General features: G+C 40.9%; 1 protein-coding gene across 12 annotated transcripts in view; it reads right to left on the bottom strand.

Annotated features, from left to right (window-relative positions):
- The window catches only part of TRIM2 (tripartite motif containing 2), a 120,983-nt gene that overhangs the window by 38,399 nt on the left and 56,026 nt on the right, over positions 1–26,558 (bottom strand). For 7 of the 12 annotated variants that reach the window (XM_048847401.2, XM_048847403.2, XM_048847399.2 and 4 more), the window contains 5 exons: positions 24,062–24,243; positions 21,825–22,062; positions 5,934–6,085; positions 3,234–3,414; positions 776–1,499 (listed from right to left, as the gene is read on the bottom strand). In XM_048847401.2, the coding sequence (XP_048703358.1) occupies positions 776–1,499; positions 3,234–3,414; positions 5,934–6,085; positions 21,825–22,062; positions 24,062–24,195 (1,429 nt within the window). In that variant the 5' untranslated portion in view covers positions 24,196–24,243. Of the gene's footprint in view, positions 1–775; positions 1,500–3,233; positions 3,415–5,933; positions 6,086–21,824; positions 22,063–24,061; positions 24,244–26,558 lie in introns of those variants that run through there. The other 5 variants (XM_048847406.2, XM_048847402.2, XM_048847405.2 and 2 more) reach the window with 2 other exon arrangements.

Raw genomic sequence — 26,558 nt, 5'->3', positions numbered from 1 at the left:
ATAGTGGGCTTGATGGACCTTTGGACTGACCCAGTGTGGCCATTCTAATGTCTTTTGAGAAGGACATGTAAACTGAAAGCAGTATTTATATTCAGCTCTACTGAGAGCAATAGGAGATAGAAGCCATTTTGAAAGAGGGGAATTATTCTTCAAATTCCCTGATAAAGAAGATGCTACTCAGCCCTGTTTTAAGGAGAACTTGGAAGAAACAGATTTTTTAAAGATATTAGGTGCCAGTGGGAGTTAGGCACTGGGATAACTCAAAAAAATCTGGCCCTAAGTGTTTTATCATGTAGGATATAATCTCCTGCCTTTAAACCTCTACTCCCACTTACATCAATTAAGACTCCCCCCACCCCCACCCCACTAAACTTCAGATTATTATTTTGGTATCTGTTAAATGTACTGTTCACCTCACAGGACACAAGAGCCTATAAATTAAGTTCTAAACCCAACAGTAAATATTAGTCACAGGAGAATTTCTATCCTTTCACTTTCTTCTCTCTCCAGTTGTCACAGAGACAAACACATTGGATAGGAATTCCAAGAACAAAGCTGGGTTTTTTTTCCCTTTAGGGACACATGGAATGAAGTCCCATGTAACTCCTCATTTATTGTTCTAACAACTTCAAAAGCCTAGACCTGACCAGCATTAAATTTCACTTGTGTGTTGACAATTTAAAACTAGCTTTTTACCCAGTTTTCCTAAAGTGTCCTTAATTACAATTTGAATGCCATGACCCTAGTACCAATAGATAGAAGATACTTTCCTTACCCACTCTGAAGATCAAGTCATCTTCAATGGGATTCTCTTTTCTTTTGCCAGTGCTGTACATACTAGCTGGTCTTTTCACAGCTTTCTGCTTCACATGGCCACTGCCAGGAGACTTAACACGCCTCTTAACTCCTTCGGTAGTAGGGGACACATCTGCTGATCTGATCACTTTAAGTTTAAATGGACTGCCCCTGATATGCTGATCATAAAGTCTCAGAGAGAGAGTAAAGTCCCCTTCTTTCTGAACAGTATACAAAAATTCGTAAGTGCCGTTTTTATTATCAAGTATTTCTCCATCCGCCACACTCCCATCAGGTGTGCTCAGTTCAGCAGTGAGGTAAGCACTCCCAGATTTACAGAGCTCCCCATCTTTGTCCTTTGTTGTTATGGTAACTGACATAGGCTGCCCAATCACAGTTTGCCTCAGCCCCTCACCTGTGGCAACTGTTTCAGATGCTATGGCATTAGTGGTTAAAATGGTACCCAGGTTGTGAATGGATTTCTTCAGTCCTTCTGTTTCTACTATGAAGTCCAGCTGGTCATTTTCACGGGGCTGCAGTGGGAAGTCCTGGTCAGCCAGCTCATTCAGCTTGTCACTCATTTGCTTCTTAACCAGTAAAACTTCAGTTTCAGTGCCATGGTTGAGTGCTTGGGCTGTAAAGTTGCTGCAACTCTTAATACTCTCCTGTCCTTCAAGCAGGGTATTCAGCTGTGTCTGAAGGACCTGAAAGTAACATGAAACAGCTGGATCAAGTCATGTCAGGATGAGATTGTGTGACATCAAGCTGGAAATGCAAACTCATAGCTACGCAAACCCTTAAAGCACAACCTATTGTGTCATATACGTTAAACGCTTCAACTTTTTTAAAAGTGCTGTGTCAATTCCTTGGAACCCACCAGTAAGCTATGGCAAGATTTGTGGAGCACTAGGACTCAGTTTGGTGTGGACCTCCTAATGTGAAACCCTGAAGCACTGGCTTCAGAGGTCCACCAGTAGCAGCATGTAAATATTATCGCTCCATCTGCCTCACCACTCAATGTGCTGGTAGAGCTTCCATCCCTCTGTCTGAGAACAATCACAGATTGGCCACGTTGTTAAACAATGAGCTCTGCACACAGAGATCCTGGTGTTTTGGAGTCACCAGATATTCCCCTATTTACATGGGAGGCTGCAGCAAGTTTCCCCAGAGTTCCTCTTCTCCCACATTTAGAGTGGGGAGAAACAGCTCTGGAGACCCCAAGAAGCATGGTTGTCGGGGGCAGGAGTCTCAGAATAGCTGAATGGAGAAAGTGGCCCTCAACCAAGAGAGGAGAGAAAGGAAAGAGAGTCTCCCTATCACAGAGGTGGACAAACTTCAGCCTGGGGGGCGCATCTTCAGATGTTTTAATCAGGCCCTCAAGTTCCCGTAAGGGAGCAGGGGCTGGGGCTTGCCCTGCTCCAGTGCTCCAGCCAGGGGCTTGCTCCGTGCAGCTCCTGGAAGCAGTGGCATGTCCCTCCTCCAGCTCCTACGTGTAGGGGCAGCTGAGGGCTCTGCACGCTGCCCCAGCCACAAGTGCCGCTCCTGCAGTTCCCATTGGCTAGGAACCACAGCCAATGGGAGCTGCAGGGGCAGTGTCTGTGGACGGGACAGCATGCCAAGCTGCCTGCCTGCACCTCCACGTAAGAGCTGGAGGGGGAACATGCCGCTGCTTCTGGGAGCTGCGGTAAGTGCCACCTAGAGCCTGCACCCCTGACTTCATCCTGTGCCCCACCCCCCCGTCCCAGCCCTGATCCCCCTCGGTCCCCACCCAGAGCACCTCCTGCACTCTCAACCCCACATCCCCAGCTCCACCCCAGAGCCTCTACCCCCAGCCAGAGCCGTAACCCCACCCCCACCCACCCCTCTGCCCCAGCCCGGAACCCCCTCCTGCACCCTAAATTCCTTATTTCTGTCCCCACCCCAGAGCCCTCACCCCCACCCTCAATTTTTTGAGCATTCATGGCCCGCCATACAATTTCCATACCCAGATGTGGCCCTCGGGCCAAAAAGTTTGCCCACCGCTGCTCTATCAGGAACCAGGGAGGGAAGTCTATTCCCCAGTTTTCAGCAGCCAGGAAGGTCGCGGGTAATAGGACAGTGGGAAGAGTTGTTGGGCGGGGGCAGGGACAGTAGCCTGAAATTTTGGTGGATTTTAAGTAGCCACTTCATACTTAGGTTACAACAGAGTATCCATTATACACTCAATTTTAGCCCTTACTCTAAAATCCACAAAAAAAAAAGTCATATCAACCTCAGAACTGGTAAGTGAGGTCTGGAAACAAGGTACATACATACATATACACACACCACATCCAGTGTCTCCTGTCCTTCTTTCAGGATAGTTGGACAATAATTTGACCTGTTGGCATCATGCACCCGTTATAAGAACTGGCTTATTAAATTAATAACTGTCACTGGGAAAAGAACACATCTCTTACTTTGTGTTTAAGGCCATAATTCACTTCCAGTTCCATAAGCAACACACTCTTTCGCACATTTAAAGTCTTCTGTAGTTCATCAAAAGTGGAATGAATGTCATCTACAATGCTAGCCTTTTGGTTGGCTAACTGATGTATGATTTCAGATATGAAGTGAAGTGCAGAATCTATCTCTGGAAGTCTGTGGAAGAAATAAATTACAATGACTGGCATCTCAAAAGACATTGTCTTGTCCCTTGTTCCTAAAATCCTGTGATGAAAAATACTGCCTTTAAAAACCACATGGGAATGGGATTGTTTCAGCAACCGAATTGTACTCCTTTTATTACAGTTAGGATTGATTGCCAATTTGGGTTGGATGTATGACTGAGGTTTCATCACATGACATTAAAGATTCATCTTTAATTCCTGGAGACTCCAGGACAATCCAGGAAAGCTGGCAACCCCTCATATAGTGCAGTCGTTTAACCTTTTTAAAACAAAACCAAAGATCGATAATGCACCAATGACATTGTAGGGCCAAAATCATCTCTGGTGGAACTCCATTGAAACTGATGGAGGGGAGTTGGAACTTTCCCACATCTTTCTCTCTTTCCCAAAAAGTTCTAATATATTTTTCAAGATCAAGTATCATTCATGTGTTCTGTGTTGAAATATTTATGCCAAATATTTTTCTCCCCAGCATTCTACACCCCTTCCTTGGAAGGTATGTACCCTTAGGGTGCATAAACAGGACCCAGCCTCTAACATGCAAATGATAGCTAGGGTTTTTTTTATCCTCTTCTCTGTAATACAGTAGAACCTCAGAATTACAAACACCTCAGGAATTAAGGTTGTTCATAACTCTGAAATGTTCGTAACTATGAACAAAATGTTGTGGTTGTTCTTTCAATATTCAGTTGTAATACAGCTTTGAAACTCTACTGTGCTGAAGAAAAAATGCTGCTTTTAACCATATTAGTTTAAATGAAACAAGCACAGTAACAGTTTCCTCACCTTGTCAAATCTTTTTAAACTTTCCCTTTAAAAAAAAAAAAAAAATAGAGTAGTTTACATTTCACACAGCACTATACTGTATTTTCTTTTCTTTTTTGGGGGGGGGGCATAGAGGGGGGGGCGGTCTCTGCTGCTGTCTGATTGGGTACTTCCGGTTCCAAACAAGGTGTGTGTTTGACCAGTCAGTTCATAACTCTGGCATTTGTAACTGTGAGGTTCTACTGTGTGGAGTGCATCATAGTCATTAATAGATTTTATCCTCACAACCAACCACATCTCTGTGAGGCAGGGAAGTATTACTCCCTGTGGTGAGGGTCCCCACTGCCCCAGAGGGAGACGAGCCCCTCCGGTCATCAGAGTGGGCAGAGCCAGGGAGCTCTGAGTCTGCCCCACAGAGGATCAGCCGTGGCGCAGGAAGTATAAAGGCACAACCCCAGAACTCACTGAGAGAGCAGCCACTGGGGAGACCAGACACCTCTGGCCTACCTCCCGGTTGGGAAGCCGCAGCGACCTGCGGTGGACCCAAGGGCTGGCCGGACCTGCCCCACGCCAGCTACCCGGAGGAGTGGCTGAGCCTGCACCAGGCCAGCTATCCCGAGGAACCCATGGTGCTGGACCCCCCTGAGGATACCACCCTGACCCAAGTACCTCAAGAGGGGGAGTCTGGAAGTAGCCTGGGGACAGCCGACCCTAGTCTGGCTACGACACTACCAGAACCCATGTCCGTGTGTTGCAACCAGGATCCCCACTGATGCAGCAGCGGGTCTTCTGCTGCTGCTAGGGCCCCGGGCTGGGATGCAGTGGAGTGGGTGGGCCTGTGTCCCCGCTGCCACCCAACTCATGGGTGGCAGTCTCTCCCTCTCCCAGGCCTTCGGACCCAGGGCCTGGACTCACTGTGGATAAACTGTTCTTGCTCATCCCCTGCCTGAGGGCCTGAGCATCTGACTCACCATTGCCCCGCCCTGACCTAGGGCCTATCTGTGTTGTTTCTACCTTCACAAAGGCCACAGAGGAAGACTCCTGTGGCTAATTCCCTGCTAGACCTCTTCCTGAACTTAGTGAGACATGTGTGTCCCCGCTGCCCGAGAGAGGCGAGCCCCGGCTAGCCTCTGTACACTCCTGTTTTACAGGTGAAGGATTGATGCACAGTTGCCCACTGTAACAAAGGAAGTATGTAGTTACACTGGGAACTGAACACACTTCTCTTGAGTCCCAGGTCAATGCCCTACCCATAAGACTCAGACTCTTTCCATCTTCCCCAAGAACTGGGACTTTTAAAAGTATTTTTTTCTTACAATCTTAGTTCAACTAAACGAGTAACACACCATACAACTGAGCAGGAATGTTATATTTCATCTCTCCTCAAGGGATCCAGGACTGGAACAGTGAGGTAAACGTTCAGAGCTGTATATAGAAGCTTGTATAAGCAGCTTCCTACTCTGTGACCAGGGGAATCAAGTGTATTTGGTCCATCACCTTCATGATGACCAAGTTCATTTAAAAAAATTGCTAAAATATTATATATTCAAAAATGTTAATCAAAACCACATTGTAAAGGAAAACAAGTCAGGGGACCATGTTGGATGATCTAACAGTTCCACAAGGGGCAGTGTGAACTGATTTAGACAGCAGTTTCACTAATAGCTAGACCAATCACCCAATGCACAGTAGCATGTCAAGGTTGAGCCAGAATAACTTGTGTACCTTTTGTTGACAGCATCCAACTGGACCTGTAATGAAGCCTTGTGTTGTTCTACCACATCCTTGAGAGGTACAGTGGGGTGTTCTGCATGTTCTCCCTCTGTACATTCCCGGCACATGGCTGTCTCACAAGATTGGCAGTAAAATTCCATCACCTGGTGCAAGAGAGTGCAGTTCTAAATTTAACATTGCAGCAACAACATCACTTGCAGCATCTCTTAGGCTACAGGAAGGATGTTATGAATATATTATCAAAATCCTGAGACTACAGCCTGGCACAAAGCATAAGTGTTTAAGAAAGTGGTAGTTTTAAAATTTGTGATACTCCTTAAAAGCGGATATTTCCATTGATTTATTTCAAACTACCAAATGCAACTGCTTTAAATGAATTTAGTAAGAAACATCAAATCAGCAGCCCTGGAAACTGAATACCAATACAGCAGCAGCTAGCCTTAACACTCTCCTGACACTGTGTAACAATAGATAACAATACCTCCATTCAGTGATGGAATGAACCACCACTGAAAACCAGGTCACTTTAGTCTTGGTGCTAATTCATCCATAGCCTCTTTGTGGAGACTGCCAAGCAGGGTTTTTCATAATGTCGCAACATGAACTGGAGACTGATCACCAAACATGACCTTCATTTACTAATGACCTGGATCATATCTGAGCCAATGACCAAAAGGGGAAAAAGCCCTAAAACCCTCCAATCCCCTAAAAACATTAGAATCTCAGGTGGGGATCTGATTGAAGTAGTGATCTACATTTATAAAGGGAAAGAGAACGTTTCAACTTGTTACACTGCCAATGCAATGTTTACATTCTATTTAGAGACAAAACTGATTGTTACATTTGCTAGGTCATGCAGCAGAAGCTGTATATATTCACAAACGGACAACAAACAGATAAGTCCTATGTTCAAAACCTGTAGGTTAGTTGAAACGATATACCATCCTCACTCGCTTTCTGCGTGTAAGTGGGTGTTTTTTCCAGCTGGAAAAGTACAAGGAATGTCAGATTTATTAAAGAATATAAAGAAACTCATAGAATGTGCATTAAAGGGAGAAGCTGGCGGCACATTCGTGAATTCCAAATAAACAGAGTGTCAGTTTCACACGTAATTAGGCCCACGTTTTTGGCACTCAGAACTCTTAAACAGAGCCATCTGCACAGAGTATGTTGACACCAAAAAGTTTGAGAGAGAAAGAGTGAGTCAGCTATTTTCACATGAGCCAAGAAAGTTCTATAGGAGTTGCACAAAGTAACTAGCAAGACCAAGAAGGTCCTGAGAATTAATGAGGTAAAAGAAGAAAGATTTTTATTTGCTAAGAGAATTAGTCAGTATTTTCCTCTAATAAACTTCTCTTGTCTCCACCCCCAAGATGTGGACAACACAGATGACAAGGGTTTATTTATTTGTTGGTAGCTCATGAAAACTATTTTACAGAAAAGAGAAGACAAAAGAGTAGCTGGAGAAGAGAGCATCAGGAAGAGTATAAAAGCAGGGGAAAAATATTTACAAATTAAGGCCCAGTCATGCAAACCTGAAAGGTGGTGAGCACCATCAGCCCCCACCAAATTCACTGGAAATTCATGGTGCTCAGCACCTTACAGGATGAGGCCCTTTGAATCACGATTGTGTTTCTTCATGCACAGAGAGCTGCCGTTTTACAGATAAAAATCAGCAAGACGTTTAGTCTCAAGATGACAGTAGGATTAAGAAATGTAACTCCAGACTTTAAGGCTTGACAAAGGCTGGAGACATTCATGGTTGTAAAGTATACTGAAATTAACAACAATGAAGAAAAATAAATATCAGACTTTAGACAACTCAAAGTCTTTGCCACATGGCCATGCTCTTCATTTCCTTTGCCTTATTCTACATCACTGTCAAGATGTTGTTAACTCTCTGTTCCTTACTTATTTGACGATTATATTTAAAAGACTTTACAAAAAACTCTTTAGTGATTTAATATTTTTGTCATTAGCTACAATGATTAAAATTAAATGATTAATTAATAATTAATTATTAAAATTAGGGCTGTTGATTTTGGGATGTTTTTATACATTTTCAAGTATATTGATTTCAGTTAGAACACAGAATGCAGTGTACAGTACTCACTTTATATTATGTATTACAAATATTTGCACTGTAAAAATGGCAAACAAAAGAAACGGTATTTTTCAATTCACCTCATACAAGTACTATACTACAATCTCTTTATTGTGAAAGTGCAACTAACAAATGTGGACTTTTTTGGGTTACATAACTGCACTCAAAACAGTGTAAAACTTTAGAGCCTGTAAGTCCACTCAGTCTACTTCTTGCTCAGCCAGTCGTTAAGACAAACAAGTTTCTTTACATTTATGGAAGATAATGCTGCCCGCTTCTTATTTACAATGTCACCTGAAAGTAGGAACAGGCATTCGCATGGCACTTTTGTAGCTGGCATTACAAAGTATTTACATGCCGGATATGCTAAACATTCATATGCCCCTTCATGCGTTGGCCAGCATTCCAGAGGACATGCTTCCCTGCTGATGATGCTCGTTAAAAATATAATGCATTAATTAAATTTGTGACTCAACTCCCTGGGGGGAATTATATGTATCCTGCTCTGTTTTACCTGCATTCTGCCATATATTTCATGTTATAACAGTCTCGGATGATGACCCAGCACATATTGTTCATTTTAAGAACACTTTCATGGTAGATTTGACAAAATGCAAAGAAAGTACCTGTGACGGGTTGGATCACAGAAACCCCCTTGGGACTGCCAACTGTTGTGCCAAGACTATTCTGCCCCTGCTTTCCCTGCCAGCTTGGGACTCCAGCACCCTGTTTTGTTGAGCCAGACATGCCAGTCTGCTCCAACACAGACCCAGGGTCTGAACCACGTGCCCCAAAGCTGCAGGCTTAAACTGGAAGCAGCTTAAGAGGTGTTCCTGTCTTTAACACTCAGACGCTCAACTCCCAATGAGGTTGAAACCCTAAATAAATCCGTTTTACCTTGTATAAAACTTATACAGGGTAAACTCATAAATTGTTCACCCCCTATAACACTGATAGAGAGATATGTACAGCTGTTTGCCCCCCCCCCAGGTATTAATACATACTCTGGGTTAATTAATAAGTAAAAAGGGATTTTATTAAATACAGAAAGTAGGATTTAAGTGGTTCCAAGTAGTAACAGACAGAACAAAGTGAATTACCAAGCAAAATAAAATAGAACACACAAGTCTATGTCTAATACAGTAAGAAAACTGAATGCAGATAAAAATCTCACCCTCAGAGGAATTCTAGTAAGCTTCCTTTTACAGACTAGTCTCCTTCTAGTCTGGGTCCAGCAATCACTCACACCCCCTGTAGTTACTGTCCTTTGTTCCGGTTTCTTTTAGGTATCCTTGGGGATGGAGAGGCTCTCTCTTGAGCCAGCTGAAGACAAAATGGAAGGGGTCTCCCATGGGCTTAAATAGACTTTCTCTTGTGGGTGGAGACCCCCTTCTCTCTCCTATGCAAAGTCCAGCTCCAAGATGGAGTTTTGGAGTCACCTGGGCAAGTCACATGTCCATACATGACTCAGTTTTTACAGGCAGCAGCCATTGCTCACATGCTACTTTTAACGTCCATGCCAACGTGTCTTATGTGGATTGGAGCCTTCAAAGATCCATTTTCCCTTAAGTGCTTCTTGATTGGGTGCTTAATTTGCACATTCCTTTCTCAAGAAGCTGATCAAACGCTTTACAAAGGCTACTTAAAAATCAAGCAAGTACACAGCCAATATTCATAACTTAGAATACAAAAATGATACATACATACAAATAGGATGAATATATTCAGTAGATCATAACCTTTACATAAATATGTTACATGGCATATGTAGCATAAAACATATTCTAGTTATGTCATATATACATTCATAAGCATATTTCCATAAAGCCTTATGGGGGCATTGTGTCAGTACCAATGTGAGATTTCTAAAGATAGCTACAGGACTCGACCCAAGGTTTAAAAATCTGAAGTGCTTTCCAAAAACCTGAGAGGGACGAGGTGTGGAGCATGCTTTCAGAAGTTTTAAAAGAGCAACACTCCGATGCACAAACTACAGAACCTCAACCACCAAAGAAGAAAATCAGCTTTCTGCTGGTTGCACTTAACTCAGATGATGAAAACGAACATGTGTCGGTCCGCACTACTTTGGATCATTATCAAGCAGAACCCATCGTTGGCCTGGATGCATGTCCTCTGGAATGGTGGTTGAAGCATGAAGGGACATATGAATCTTTAGCACATAAATATCTTGCAATGCCAGCTACAACAGTGCCATGTGAATGCCTGTTCCCACTTTCAGGTGACATTGTAAATAAGCGGGCAGCATTATCTCCTGCAAGTGTAAACAAACTTGTTTGTCTGAGCGATTGGCTGAACAAGAAGTGGGACAGAGTGGACTTGTAGACTTTAAAGTTTTACATTGCACGGAGTGCAGTTATTTTTTGTACTTAATTCTACATTTGTAAGTCCAACTTTCATGATAAAGAGATTGCACTGCAGTACTTGTATTAGGTGAATTGAAAAATACTATTTCTTATGTTTTTTCAGTGCAAATATTTGTAGTAAAAAAAATATAAAGAGCACGGTACACTTTGTGTTCTGTGTTGTAATTGAAATCAATATATTTGAAAATATAGAAAACATCCAAAAATATTTAAATAAATGGTATTCTATTAACAGTGCAATTAATTGGGATTTATTTTTTTAATCACTTGACAGCCCTAATTAAAATACCTATTTTTACTGCACTACACTGAATGATCCCTTTTTTAATTCAGTATAATGCACCCTGATGTGTTGCTGCAAACATACATCTGAGATCTTGACTGGAACAGTTTAGAACATATGCTCCAGTTTGTTCAAAGACCTCTTGCTGGCATACAGAACAAAACAAAACAGAACAAAAAAAAACAATCTTCTCTCTCATTGTTCCAATACCAAAGAATCACATAAAACCTGAATAGCAAGAGTGGCTGTGTTCTAGAGAGAACACCTATATGCCTCCGTAGGAGCAATCCCCTTTGCCTCAGAGACATTTTAAATGTTTTCACTGAATCATCTTTCATTCTGATATGACACAATCTAGACAGTTTCATGGCAAAAGAAAGAAGGGGGCCGGGGGGAGGGGGGAGTTACTTTCTATGCAATTTAGGCTTAGTTTAAAGTCACTCCTGCCTAGATTAACTGATTTCCCCAGATTTTGTCTAGCATCTCTTAACCTGCTAACACTTTCAATATTTTGTTCTTTTGTATTTAGTCCTAACTACAGGCATATGCTACTGCAGCGGCTCTCAATCTTTCCAGACTACTGTACCCCTTTCAGGAGTCGGATTTGTCTTCAAACCCCAAAGTTTCACCTCACTTAAAAACTACTTGCTTACAAAATCAGACATAAAAATACAAAAGTGTCTCAGCACACTATTACTGAAAAATTACTTACTTTCTCATTTTTACCATATATTTATAAAATAAATCAATTGGAATAATAATATTGTACTTACTTTTCAGTGTATAGTATATACAGCAGTACAAACAAGTCATTGTATGAAATTTTAGTTTGTACTCACTTTGCTACTGTTTTTTATGTAGCGGGTTGTAAAAACTAGGCAAAATATCTAGTTGAGCTGATGTACCCCTGGAAGACCACTGAATACCCCAAGGGGTATGTGTACCCCTGGGTGAGAACCACTGTGCTATTTGATGGTTTTTTTCTGAACAGGACAACATATGAGCATTTCTGCTGATGACAACTTTGCATTCTGAATGTTCTTGCAAAATATATTGAGAAAACATGTGATCAAACCTCTGGTTTCCAGGTGCAAGAGATCTTGAATTGATCTTATTGGGCAGAATATTCTAAAGCAATCAGTATTGGCCCAACTCTGCTTTCACTGAAATTAGTGAGAGTTTTTACCACTGGCTGTAATGAGATCAGAGTTAAACCAATGTTAAGTACTTTTGAAAGACTCACTCACTGACTCCACCTTAAAACCATCCAATCTTATGCCAGCACAATGTGGTGCTTTTAAGCCTATGAGTTTGTTGACTACCATCATTTGACAATTATAGCAACAAGCTAATCTGTACAGTGAAGTACATATGTACTCTGGAGATAAATAATTTCTTACAGTAACACCACATTTATCTCAAGCTCTCAGCTGTTATGCCACCTGACATCTGTTATATGGACAAGATGGTCAGTAGTAAAAAAATAAAAATAAAAAAATTCACTTCTCTACATTTATACTAGGATATCAAAGTTGTATTGTGTTTAATTTTTTCACTCACTGATCTTGTGTCCACTCGAATTAAAGCAGCAATACACCAAACCTAGCAGTATTGACTTTTGTCCTACCAACATTTACCTGTTGTTATTGCACATATGTAGTAGGCAAAACTTTAAATAATTTTTAAAAAGGTTTATAAGGTTACAGTGGAGTTAAAAACAAAAACAAACAACACACCAAAAGCTCTTACATATATCTTTTCAAATCAACCAGACAGGCAAAAGTATCTGAATCCTAATATTGTCTCTCTCCAGCTATGTTAAATATCAGCCAGTATCCTAAATGCTGCCCTTGAGACAAAAAGCTCTTACCTCTCAGTAATGACCTCAGCTGTTTAGATTCTTCGCAAGAGTGGTAACCCTGAAATACTATTTCTTTAGCCTCAACAATGCACTGAACACTGGATAGAATACAATAATAGAGATTACAGTCTAATGAAATAGATAAATAAATGGCATACTGGGAAGTGCAAAGAAGGGTGGAATGACAAGGATTTTAATGTTACACTAAAACACACTTCTTGTGAGCATCAAGGGATAAGTGAATTTTTAAGTGGATAGTACAGTAGCAAGTAGCATCCACACAAGTTTACAATAAATTCTTCTGTTCTACACAGGCTCTGGTATATGCACATTGACATGTCACTTCCTTTTGGTCTTCTACGTAAAGAACAAGTGTAGTATCAATTCAACAGTTCACATATTCTCTAGCATAGGACTATATGCTGCAGTTGCAAGAACATGAATTTGATGATCTAATAATTCCCCCTCACTTCTAATTTCTGTGTTCCTAGGCCAAAATCTTCAAGCCTTAGTACCTAAAGTTTAACTCCTATACTCAATGGAAGCTGCACCTTTGAAATAAAGCCTCTCTTATCTCAGTGCCTACATATAATGTAGGAGTCAAACTTTAGGCACTCAGGTTTGAAAGTTTTACAGTACTGTATATATGACCTATCATCCTAATTTTAAGGAAAAAAGTATGGAGGAAGCACCTATTCATAGTTCAAACACAGGAAATAGTCTGACATATACGACTGAGTTTCTCATATAACAAGGGAGCACATGACAAAAGATGACACATCAAAGGATTTGTTTAAAAAAAATCAATAGAGGGATATAAATAAGTTAGCAAAATGAAGGGAGTTAGATTAAGTGGCACACAGGTAGAGAGATCACAGAATTTACAAGGACTGAAGAAGGTTAAGCTAAAATCAGGCACCAAGCCAGTGAAAGTTATGACCTCCCTCCCACACACCAGTGTTATCCGATTTTAGTTAAGGGGATATTTATGCACTTAATCCAGCATCACTGGAGCAATGAAAAAATTATTTCTTTACAATAAAAATATATTTGATTTCTAAACTAAAAATACAAAGTCTGGTAATATTTAAATACAATGATCAAGTGTGTGTTTTCCTTCTCACTTGATAATAAAAAACACAAACTATAAGGAAAAAAGTAATAAACAGCAGGAAGAGAGAGTTTAATGGAGAAATGACTGCCCATTCCTTCAACTGTGACACAAATACATAACCATGTTTACCTAATGTCTCCCTGCCTTGCCCCCTGCCCAAAGTCCCATCTTCTCTCAAATCTCACATTCAGCCCTCAGCATATTTCTCTATGACTGTCAAATGCACTTTCAGTGCCCTGTAACAGCACCTGACTGTCACAGATTCACTCCATTCATTCTCATCTAGCCTAAAGGAGACTTTTCACAGAAGTCTTTACCAGTTTTCATGGGTTCTAGCGGTTACCAATGGAGAATGAAAAAATGAGAAGATCTGTGAAGCAGGAGCGACACCTGTTTGGGAGCAAGGGGGTAGGGAACATCTGGGACAGCCTATTAACAGAGAGATTGTCCACACCTCACTTTAGGGGAGAAATTTAACACACATCTCCCCATCCCTGGATTTGTCTCAGTCAGGGCATGAGACAGCACTTTTTGTTCTGCTGGATGAGCTCTTGCTGTTCATAGATAAGGGAGGGCAGCCATACTCATTCTGTTGTACCTCTCTGCAGCAAATGATACATTTTATCACTATATATTCCTGTACCTTCTCTCAGAAGATACACGGGTGAACTGAAATGTTCTAAAATGGCTGAGGTACTTCCCTTTAGACAGAATTCAGGTCATTATGGCAACTACTAAATAGGGTTTCCAACCCCCAGGAACTAAAGATTAATATTTAAATGTCATGTGATGAAAATCCAGGAATTCATCCAACCAAAGTTGGCAACCCTACTACCAAAGGCCTAGCAAATGGACTCCCACAAAGCTCAGTCCACCTCCCCATATTATTTAACATTTATATAAAGCTTTTTGGATAGCAGGTGAAACAGCATAGGTTGGATGTCAACAGTATGTAGATGACAGCCAGTTCGTGCTCTCCAGTATGAGCAACATCCAGAGGTTAAAGTAAGCCGGTATGGTCTGGACCGGCTTGCCCAGGCTGGGCTTTAAAGGGCCTGAGTTCCCCGCAGTGGCTGGAGCCCCGGGCCTTTTAAAGCGCCGCCCGAGCCCTGCAGCCAAAGCACTGGGGCCTTTAAAGGCCCCGCCTCTTCTGGTTGAGACCACGCCTCTTCCGGTCAAGGCCCTGCCCCCTGCTCAGGACTCCGGAGTACCAGTAAATCCTTTAACTTACTTTCACACCTGGCACCATCCCCTAGCTTACTCACTGGCTAGCTGAAGTCAGCACCCAAATGAAGAGCCATTTGCTAAAGCTGAGCCCAGACAAGAGAGAGTTGATGCTGGTAGAAAGAGAAGCATTCTGAAAAGTTCACTCTCACTGTAACATTCTGAATCATCTAGGGCATTTACCCTCACATAGTTATGTTATGTTGGTCGGCAGCCCTCAAAGTCTTTGGGACTGCTCAATGCATTTGGATACATTGGGTACTCTAAATTAGCAATGGTTGCACAAGATGCCCACTTCTACCTGCAACTAGCCACAGATCTCACTATAGTGATCTAAGTAATCATAGGATCCAGGTTCATTTATAGAAACTTATGTCCAGAAACTAACAGCCTAGAAAAGCTTCAAACGCAACAAAATGCCGCAGCTCGACTGCTTAGCAACACAGGTTACAGTGGACACATCACCCTAGTGTGCCACTTTCAAGCCTGGCTTCCCAATTATTAGTTTTGTTCAGGATCTCTCTTCTAATAGAGTCCATCATGGGATTGGCCCTACCACCTGAGGGACCACGACCGCTCATCATAGCTACCAGTATGTTCCCATGGACCAGTGGAATAATTGGCTAATAGGAGGAGCCTCATGAATGCCAGAGACAGAACTTTCACAGTACCTGAACCTAGATTATAGAACTTACTCCCACGAGAGGTAGGAATAACTACAAAAATCTAATTTAGATGCTAAGCTCTTTGGAACAGGGATAGTCTTGTTTGTACAGCACATAGCACCATGGGGTCCTGGTCCATGACGGGGATTCCAATGGGTTATTACAATAGTGACAAATAATATAATAATCTCTCTTACACACATACAATGTTACCAGAATATGAAGACTGCAAAGTCAAACACTCAAGAGTTAGGAAATACCTGAATTAGGGTTGCCTGTGTAAGCTTAATTCAGTCCCCCCTGTATCTGTGCATTATGATACAATCTTTAATTTCACGATCAGATGCTATTTTTTCCACAATACCCCTACCTTCTTCAGTGCACAGGATGGACAGCACTCACTTAATGAGCAACAATTCAATCTTTTGTTTTATTCTCATTGCTCAGTGTACCATCCCATGCCTTATTTATTGCACATGACTCAAAACCCCATTTAGGATTATTAATTTCATCATGGGTTTTCCTAGAGTGCTCATCTCTACAGTATACAAGTTCTGCACAAACATTAATTTGAGATTCCTAGGACTTGGGTTTTTCAGAGTACTTAGCATTATAATGCACTTTATATGTTCAAAGCACAGCTCCCATTGACCTCAATTGCAGCTGTGAGTGCTCAGCGATTCTGCAGATCAAACTCCATAATCTGAAATTAGGCCCCCCAAAAAATTTGGAATACACTTTTCAAAAAGGTTGGTTTCACTGATTTGCTGGACATCACATAGGAACTCGGTGTCAGAGGAAGGGATAGAATCCAGTTGTCCAGGGTATCATTCAGCTGCTTAACCATGATGCCCTCCTTTCACGACACAAGTTCTTATGTCTCAGACTTTAAGGTCAGAAGGGACCATTATGATCATCTAGTCTGACCTCCTGCACAATGCAGGCCACAGAATCTCACCCACCCACTCCTGCAAAAAACCTCTTATCTATGTCTGAGCTACTGAAGTCCTCAAATCATGGTTTAAAGACTTCAAGGTGCAGAGAACCCTCCAGCAAGTGACCCAGGCCCCATGCTGCAGAGGAAGGCAAAAAACCCGCAGGGCCTCTTCCAATCTGCCTGGGAGGAAGATTTCCTTCCCGACTCCAAATATGGCGATTGGCTGAACCCTGAGCATGTGGGCAAGATTCACCAGCCAGATACCCAGGAAAGAATTCTTTGTAGTAACTGAGATCCTATCCCATCTAACAGCCCATCACAGGCCACTGGGCCTATTTACCACGAATAGTCAACGATCAACTAATTGCCAAAATCATGTTATCCCATCACACTATCTCCTCCATAAACTTATCGAGCTTAATCTTGAAGCCAGATAGCCTTCCAAGAGAAGCAGTGGGGGCAAAAGACCTGTTTCAGAACTTCACTCCTCTGATGGTTAAAAACATTTGTCTAATTTCAAGTCTAAACTTCCTGATGGCCAGTTTATATCTGTTTGTTCTTGTGTCCACATTGGTACTGAGCTTAAATAATTCCTCTCCCTCCCTGGTATTTATCCCTCTGATATATTTATAGAGAGCAATCATATCTCCCCTTAGCCTTCTTTTGGTTAGGCTAAACAAGCCAAGTTCCTTGAGTCTCCTTTCATAAAACAGGCTTTCCATTCCTCGGATCATCCTAGTAGCCCTTCTCTGTACCTGTTCCAGTTTGAATTCCTTAAACTTGGGAGACCAGACCTGCACACAGTATTCCAGATGAGGTCTCACCAGTGCCTTGTATAACTGTACTAATACCTCCTTATCTCTACTGTAAATACCTTGCCTGATGCATCCCAAGACCGCATTCGCTTTTTTCATGGGCCATATCACATTGGCGGCTCAGTCATCCTGTGGTCAAGTACTCCAAGGTCCTTCTCCTCCTCTGTTACTTCCAAGTAATGTGTTCCCCAGCTTATAACTAAAATTCTTGTTATTAATCCCTAAATGCATGACCTTACACTTCCCACTATTAAATTTCATCCTATTACTATTACTCCAGTTTACAAGGTCATCCAGATCTTCCTGTATGATATCACGGTCCTTCTCTGAATTGGCAATACCTCCCAGCTTCGTGTCATCTGCAAACTTTATTAGCACACTCCCACTTTTTGTGCCGAGATCAGTAATAAAAAGATTAAATAAGATTGGTCCCAAAACCAGTCCCTGAGGAGTTCCACTGGTAACCTCCCTCCAGCCTGACAGTTCACCTTTCAGTATGACCCGCTGTAGTCTCCCCTTTAACCAAATCCTTATCCACCTTTAAATTTTCATATTGATCCCCATCTTTTCCAATTTAACTAATAATTCTCCATGTGGCACCGTATCAAATGCCTTACTGAAATCTAGGTAAATTAGATGCACTGCATTTCCTTTGTCTAAAAAAATCTGTTACTTTCTTAAAAAAGGAGATCAGGTTGGTTTGGTACGATCTACCTTTTGTAAAACCATGTTGTACTTTGTCCCATCTACCATTCACTTCAATGTCCTTAACTACTTTCTCCTTCAAAATTTTTTCCAAGACCTTGCATACTACAGATGTCAAACTAAGAGGCCTGTAGTTACCCAGATCACTTCCCCCCCCCCTTTCTTAAAAATAGGAACTGTGTTAGCAATTCTCCAGTCCTACGGTACAACCCCTGCATCAAATGTCCTACAGACAGCAGCCTCACTCACTCCACAACCATGATTCATCCCAAAACAGGTCCATCCAGTGCACTGAATGAGGCAGGGAACTTATGGGAAAAAATAGTATCATTATGAAGTTAGAGACTGTATCATGATGTTTACACATCAAGAACCTAATTAATTCTGGCATTTCCTAACTTTTGGGTGCTTGACTTTGCAACCTTTATGTTCTTTTTAATATAGTTCTTTGTGTGTAATCTCCTAGGTTTTTTAAAAAAGCAAACCAAAAAAACAGAAATTCTGTCAGGTGGCATTATATTGACAACCTCAGGGCTGGAATCGTTAGCTCGACCACATAGACTTCTGCCACTTGAGCTAACAGAGTAACTGACAGCAATAGTAGGTTGTCATCTTTCATGTGGACCAGCACTAGAGGAGGATGAGACACACACTTCACCAGTGCCTTTCACAGATATTTGCTGATAAGAAAGGAATGGTGAAATTCAGGAATCTTGAGCTTTATTCCAGGCTCTGGAAGGGAACATATACTAGTGAGCACAGTGTCTTCCAAATGTTCTCTCTAAGCTTGGCCCTTCTGCCCTGTCCCAGTTCTGTCTCATCCTTATCCCTGGCTTCTCATCCCAGTCCCCTTGTCCAGCCAGTCCTAGTCCACCACTCCCTGACTCCTTGTTCCAATCTTTTTGCCCAGCCAGTCCCAGTTCTCACTTGTTTCACCAAAATGAAAATTATTAAAAAAAAAAACAAGAAGTGTCCAGTTCAGGATGCTCTAAATCTTTCCTTTCAACAAACTAATTCAGGAGACTGGCTTATACAGGTGGAATTTGTTGAAAGGTAATCAAAACTGTGATGTGTAGACCAGGGGAAAATAGACACTAAACCACCATCACAAAAAGCAGTAGTGTTCAAAATAATTTTTTAAATTACATATGGGTATTTATATTTTGGAGAAACAGAACAGAGCTGCTGAAATGTGGGAGAGACAGATGGAAGCCTGCAACTTTTAAAAAAGGCATAACCTGGACTACTGTCCAGTGTGGTCTCCTCAGCTCTCAGGAGGAATTATTTGCATGCCACTGTGACAGAATACACCTCTGTTTCACATCCTACACTCCACTGTAATCTTTTTTGTACAAAGTATGCCTTGTAGGGGATCTTGTGAAAACTCAATTTGCTGGTCAGTATCGTTCTTATAAAATAAATATGGCAACATTGTATGTGAAGTTATAAGATTTCCCCTCTGGTTTTAACAACACACATTACAAACCCCACAACATGCTGAAACAGAAATTTGGGAAACAGGTCTGTCCTAAACAAAGCAATGTGTGCTCTGCTTAGTTTGCATTTAAGTAGTAAACAAAGTCATCAAGCAGGGAGAGAAACAAAGGAAACTCAAACAGGTGACAAAAAACAAGTCGGGAACAACTTTCCACATAAACTCTTTGTCTCCTAGTGCCCAGCTGGAAATGTTTTTTCAAGAGGGGGACTGAAACTGTAAAAAGGAGGGACAAAACACCCCGAAGCACCCCTCTCTCTCTTTGTCCATTATATTCACTATACTTAATGAGACAAAGGAAGCATTTGTTGGACTCTGGGAGAGAGGTCCTGACCCAAGAGTTTGGTCACTAATCTATGGACATGGTGAGAACTTTTCCTTGAATCTACTATAGTTTAAGTTAGGCATTAGTAAATGTCTTCTCTTTATTTTTCTTGTAACAATTTCTGATTTGTATGCCTAATTAATTACACTCACTTAAAATCCCTCTTTGTAGTTAATAAACTTGTTTTGCTCTTTTATCTAATCCAGTGTGTGTTTAAATTGAAACGTCTGAATAACTTTTTAAGATAATAAGATGGCCTATTATTCCCTTAAAGGAATAGTGGACTTACCATATTTGTACTGTCAAGGAGATGGCTGGACAGTACAAGACATGCATTTGGGGGTCGGGGGAGAGGGGCGCGGAGAGAGAATCTGAGACTGGGGGTGGGTTGGGGATACCATGCAGTATAACCAACGCTGGTGAGAGCCAGATTGTAACCTAAGTGTGGCTGGTAGGCTACAGTTACACACATAGACACATTGTAAAGCACTCAAGGTTGCAGGGCAGGGGTGATACAGCTACTCACCAGTCTAGATTGTACCTTGGTATGTCACAGCCATGATGCCTCTTTGCAAAGTGGTGGCTGCTGAAGGTATTCTCCCCACACCCCAATAAGCCATCATTTAAGACTAAATACCTCAGATTACATAATACTGACCATTCAAAACAATTAACCTGGTCTCAAATTTTAATAAGCTCCTCCCTTGGCCAGTTTAACACAATCTAAACTTCTCCCAAGACAACTAAAGATGCATCAGCTTGTAAGGCTTAATATAAAGGATGGCAAGCCAGATAACATCTTGGTTTTGATTTTTCCTACATTTCACAATCATATAGTCAATATAACTATACCAAACTTCTATTCAGTTTCCTGGAGAAATCATCCTTAAAAGTGTAAAATAAGAATGGAAACTTTGGTCAATCAGGAACAAGTGTATACACAGAAATACAATATACTTTTTAAAAAGTCTATGTTTTTTCATAGTTGAAGTACACTATAGGTCTGTTTTCCAAGCCAATCTGGATCAAGCCAGCAGGTCAATAATGGAAAGGTAAGCAACTGTTACTCTATAATAGCAGCATCCATCAGATAAAATGACTTTTTTCTATTATACCACTACCAAAACTGAGTCATATATAAAACAATCCTCAAAAAAATTGCCTTGAAATTTTGTCAAATTTCTTGGGTGATATAGCAATCACAGCACTCATAACACAACAAGGACAAGGTTTGCAACATGGCCTCCTTTTTATACTTCAGAAACAGGCTAAGAGGTAAGAAGAGTTGGAACATTAATGTTGCAAACCAGGTTCAATGAAACATTTGGAAATTGCATGACTGACATGGAATCAGAGCTGCTCTGTAATAGTTTATGAAAACTGAGTGTTGACACAGTTACTGGAACATTTCCTGAATGAATTATAATAGGGGACTGTAAGGAAAAATCAATCAATCAGAAAGAAAACCAAATGGCTCAAGATAAGCCACTTTTCTGAAAGCCCTTGAGGGTATGTGTACTGGGTACTGTATCCCAGGGCCAAGCCTAAGAGTGGTGGATTGGCAGAATTCTGCCCTGGAAGAGGTAAAGGCCTAACACCTGAAGGAGGGCATTCAGAGAGGCCAGAAAGGGGACATTGGCACAACAGGCCCTGTAAATTTGACGTGTTCTTACTGTGCTCTAGAAAACAAGCAGGTAAGCAAGTATAGAGACAATAGCAATTGAGCTGAGCAGTAAGAAAAGAATATCCTGCATATTATAAGATGCTTTAACCCACCTATTAATGAATAGGTAGTCTGCTCTAGTATTGTTCCTTTAAAACAAGTTTCTTATCCTTGTTGAGATGGGTATCAGACAGAGAGAGAGAGAGAACCGCTGTGGTTCTCATTATCCCTGCTATCTGAAAAACCATCATCATTATAAGCTAGGGTGATTAGTTTAGCATGCATTACCTGAAATCATTTCACTTACATTTCCATCATGGTTGGGGCAGGAGAGAGGTTTTCCTGCAGCAACAGCTGTGACAGTCTCCAAGATGGAGGACTCTTCAATGCTGTTGTCTGGCGTTCGCTGCAGGACATCCATCAGGTTAGTGATAAAGAAGTTGTTCTGGAGTGCAGAAACCCCTTTCTCTGGCAGAATGGAGGTCTGGCGGCACACTGGGCAAGAAAGGGTTAAACTGTGGGCGGGAATGTAATTCTGCAAGCACCTGTTGTGAGGAAAGATTGAAAACAGAGAGTAGCATCAAAACCCAAAGTCTCTTAGAAGGTATTTTGTTTTTTAAAGAAAGAATCATTTTTAACCAGCAACAGCTGTAGTTTGCAAAGCAAGGGTGAAAGCTGGCCATCATGAAGGTAGGGAAGGAATTTCTTCTCTAATCTGTCCCACCCACTCATACATGATACTCCTACACACAAAGGATACAGGAGACTGGATTTGATGTACCCAAGATCTGATCTGATAGGACAAATATAAGCTCCTTCAAGAGTTTGTGTCTCTTTAATTGGTATCTATTGGCTAAGCTGCTAGCTTTCCCATACAATTCGCCTCAATTTTAATCTTTGGTTTTAAATATTTTAGGGCCAAATCCCATTCGCAATAAAACCAATGGGAGTTTTGACATGGACTTCTGTGAAGCCAGGATTTCGTGCTATGTGCCTTCTACAAAGGACCTCAGCCATTTTATTTGGCTCACTGTAGAAAGAACCTCTACGTGCCAGAAACCATTTTGCTCTTCACCCATACAAAACTGAAAATATCATACTTCAGTGTTATTGGTAATACCCACTGCAAATTGAGCTAGAAAGCGATGTTTAACACCTGAACTATATATTAACATGAAGTACCATTTGTCTTTAATTCTCCAACAGTTTTGTATGTAAGACAAGAAAGTCTACCACAAGCTAAATCTCCTGAGTCAAACAAAGGATTCTAAACTGTATTTTTAAACTGACTTTTCAAAAAACACTTTTTCCTTCTCCCCTCAATTTAGTGTAAAATATCATTCTAAAACATTGCTAGCTGCGTTAGAGAGAGTCAACAGAGAAAAAGTGGAAGTCAGATATATTTTCAGATTTTCTTTCTGAGAGAAATTATTTTTACATACCAAGCATTACCTACACTGTGAAAGAATAATAGTTAATTACAAGTCAATATTTTAATATGGCATGTAGAAAACTTGGACATTAAAGAATGGGATAATTATTTCTCTACTTTGTAAATCAACAACAACATTTTTATTGCCTCTAATAATGGACTAGTCAATATAAAACTGACACTGTTAATCTAAGGACTTGATTCTGATTACATGCCATTTTCATGTTGGTGTAACTCTCTTTATTAGCTTTATTGATTTACTTCTAATTTACAGTGGTATAAATGAGATTGGAATCAGGCTTTAAGGTCTCTAAAATCTATGACAGTCTAGGAGATACAGAACCTTCGGTACGGTTACATGCAAAGGGCATTCCCCTCCCAATATATTTGTCATTCAGAAACATCTTTCTAACCACAGTAAATGAAAAGGACAATGATTTTAAAATATCATTGACCTGATTCTCTTCTAATTTAATAGACTTTAACAGAGTTACTCATCACAGTAAAGCCACTGAAAACATAGAATCAGGCCCACTGTTCTCTGAAGTTTCTGTAAGATTCCTCCAGGAACAATTCTTCGCCTTTAACCAGAAGCCTTTTACATGCAGGTATTTCAGCTGGATTTAGAGAGCTAAAGACAGCCCTATAGACTTGAACTCAAGCTGCTAACCCAGGTTGCTAAGTCTCCTCTGCTATTTTAACCCAAGCTAGACAATGCTGGTTAGCTAACTCCAGTTTAAGAACACACCTGTCTGAAGTTTAGACATGCCCTATCTTACAGGGTAACTACTGTGTTTGGTCATGGCTCTTTTTAACAAGGCAAAACCAGAAGGGGACAGTGGAGTGAAAGAAGGGAAAGTGTCCATCATTCATTTATAAAAACAAAAATTTGGAATTGCAGATGTTCTGTTGCTGTCTCCTGCTTACTGCCCATATGAATAATGCCAGTTCACCTCCCTAATCTTTAATTTAGGATCATGCTTCAGGATGACCTAGACAGACAGAAGGTATATTGTTGGTTGAAGACAACTGTAGGTTTGCGGGTATGCACTGGGATAAAACTAAAAGAAAGAAAAAAACATGAACTACAAATGGGAGAAAACAGCTCTTACCTCTCACAGAAAGTGTGCAGACAGGGAAGTACTTTGGGGTTCTTGTAACGTTCCAGGCATATGCTGCAAATCAGAAACTGTTTGTCAATCTGTCGCACCACAGGACTTGGGATGTTGGAGCCTTCACTGGCCATCCTAGACCACTGACATATGGGTCCCAATCCCTTCTACCCTGCACACTGCTGAAACAGAGGAAGGGAGGGGAGGTTTTAATCAGCCTGAAATACCAATTTTAATACCTACTTCTCCAATATACTTTATCCTGATTTAGAGGGCAATATTTCCATTTAGATCAAAATACAGAGGGGAAATGTCTAAAATGCAATATCACCGCCTACAGCCTGGAAATGGTCAGCCATTTCTATCACACTAAATAATAAAAACCTGTATCTCGGTGGGTTCTCTGGAAAAGTATGTTGCAGCGGTGTTGTAAGTTACAGGGCTGCTTGTGCTGCAGCCCTTGTCAATTCTTCCATACTTTACGATTCAAGTAGGTCTAAGAATCTATCTACCCTGGAAGTAGAACCATTTTTAAATATGGGTCTTCTTAAAGATAGCTTCATACCAGTTTCTCCAGCCAGCACTTCACAAACAGAACCATTTTCTAGAGTGTGGAAGACAGTTTGTTGAATGCTTGTGCGGGGACTGCGCAAGCCAGCCAAATTACTTTAGTATAAAACAAGTTTTAAAGTGAGTTGCCTAACAGTCAGAGCCAAAGATGGGGCACGTTTGGTTTCTGGAAGGTAAAAGGAGCCTCATTTTCAGAGCCAGCTGAGTGCTGAGAAGGAGAAGGTGATGAGACACCACATGAATGGGTTCAGTAAAAGAGCCTAGATGCCTAAGAGACCCAAAACTAAGAGATAAACACATCATCCTGCCCATCACATTGGAAATGCCACCAGCAGCAGTTGGCAGAGAGGGAGGAAGGAGATCCAAGAAGCATAGTTAGAGAATAGCTGTAAGAAATAGAACATACCAAAAAATGAAGTGGGCATTGCCCACATTTCTGTGACTGAAGTCTGCTCATCCCCCCCATGGCAAAAATAATGTAAAGTCGGAGAACTATGTGACAATCTGGTGACACAGCAGCAGGTTTTTACTCCTTAAGAAATAGGAATCAGAAGCAGACTTGGAAATCCTGCTCCTCTAAGACAATGGCCACAAAATGGGGTCATCATAAAGGAGAAAGATCTGTCTCTGGGTCAGTGGAATAATACAGAAATGATGGACAACATATATAAAACAGGTAATAGTTAAGGAGAGAAAACATGGGGAAGAAAAGAGAAGCAGCAGCATCCAACAAAAGGAACTGAAAACTACATGTTAAAACGTATTAGGAAATGCTAGCAAAACAAGTGACCACTGCAGGTACAAAAGAAGAGTTGTAAGAAGTCAAAAAGCAATAATTTATTTTCCTTCTAACCAATAAACCCAGCACTATTCCTGCACTAGAGATATTCTTGGGTTGGCAAACTTCTTGCAGAAATGCTTCTTTCGTGTTCAGTTGATATTTGTTTTACCAACAATGCCCATCTGTCTATGATGATGGTCACATGAATTCAGAAGTCAATGGAATTACACAAAGTTTGGTCCATGGTATTTTGTAATTATTGTAAGGTCTGGTCTCCTACTGAATGTATTATGTATAAGCAACAATTACAAAGGCAAAGCACATAAACCTAACAGAGCTGAACCCAGCTTGCATTCTCCGAGTTGTGTGTCTGGCAAGATTAGTATGTTTTACTGGTTTGTTTTTCTATTGTGTGTGACACGAATAAGGATAGTGGTGATGGCTATGGACATGCTGCACTGGTTTTTTAGGAAGCTGGAGTCCTCTAGGGATCACCTTGTAATGAGCAAAGAGTCATAAAATTATTCACAATTAAAACATTAAGCAGTATGAATTGAAGAGATAACACTGAAATTTATATGCATAGAAGGGGGAACTGGTCACTGGTTTCCCTTGTTTTATTATTTCAGTTCTAGCATTAATGGTTACAGTATTCTTAAATCATATGCTATATTTTTTGTTCCTGTATAAATGTATTTTAAGAATGTATTTCTTTATTTTCACTGTTCTTTCAGTTTTCTCCATAACAATATAAACGCACTTAATTGTATAAGTGAAGGAACACCAGGTGCGTGTGCGTAATACACACACAAACTATTGATTATGTGATCATGTTACATCTTAAAAACTTGAGTTAAAAAAAAAAGGCAGCCTAACTGACCAGCTTCTGGAAGTGAGATCAAAACCAGAGTATTAGATATTAAAATGCATCAGTCTACTGGGCTGGGAGCCTTGAGGAGTTTCAGAGATTTGATTATAAGGACATTTATTTGATCATTAATTCACAGTTCCATCTGCTCTGTACTAACCTGAATTTTTTTTTTTAAAAAAAGGAGTGTGAGAAAAGCAGAAAGACTGCCTGCACACACTAAAAAGCAGGTTACGAACAGCATAAGGATGTCAAGTGTAAAAAGTAACACACTCAGT

The sequence above is a fragment of the Caretta caretta genome, chromosome 4, assembly GCF_965140235.1.
Source record: "Caretta caretta isolate rCarCar2 chromosome 4, rCarCar1.hap1, whole genome shotgun sequence".
Lineage (NCBI taxonomy): Eukaryota > Metazoa > Chordata > Testudines > Cheloniidae > Caretta > Caretta caretta.
The sequence above is the reverse complement of the archived record's forward strand: the minus strand, read 5'-3'. Positions and strand labels throughout refer to the sequence as shown.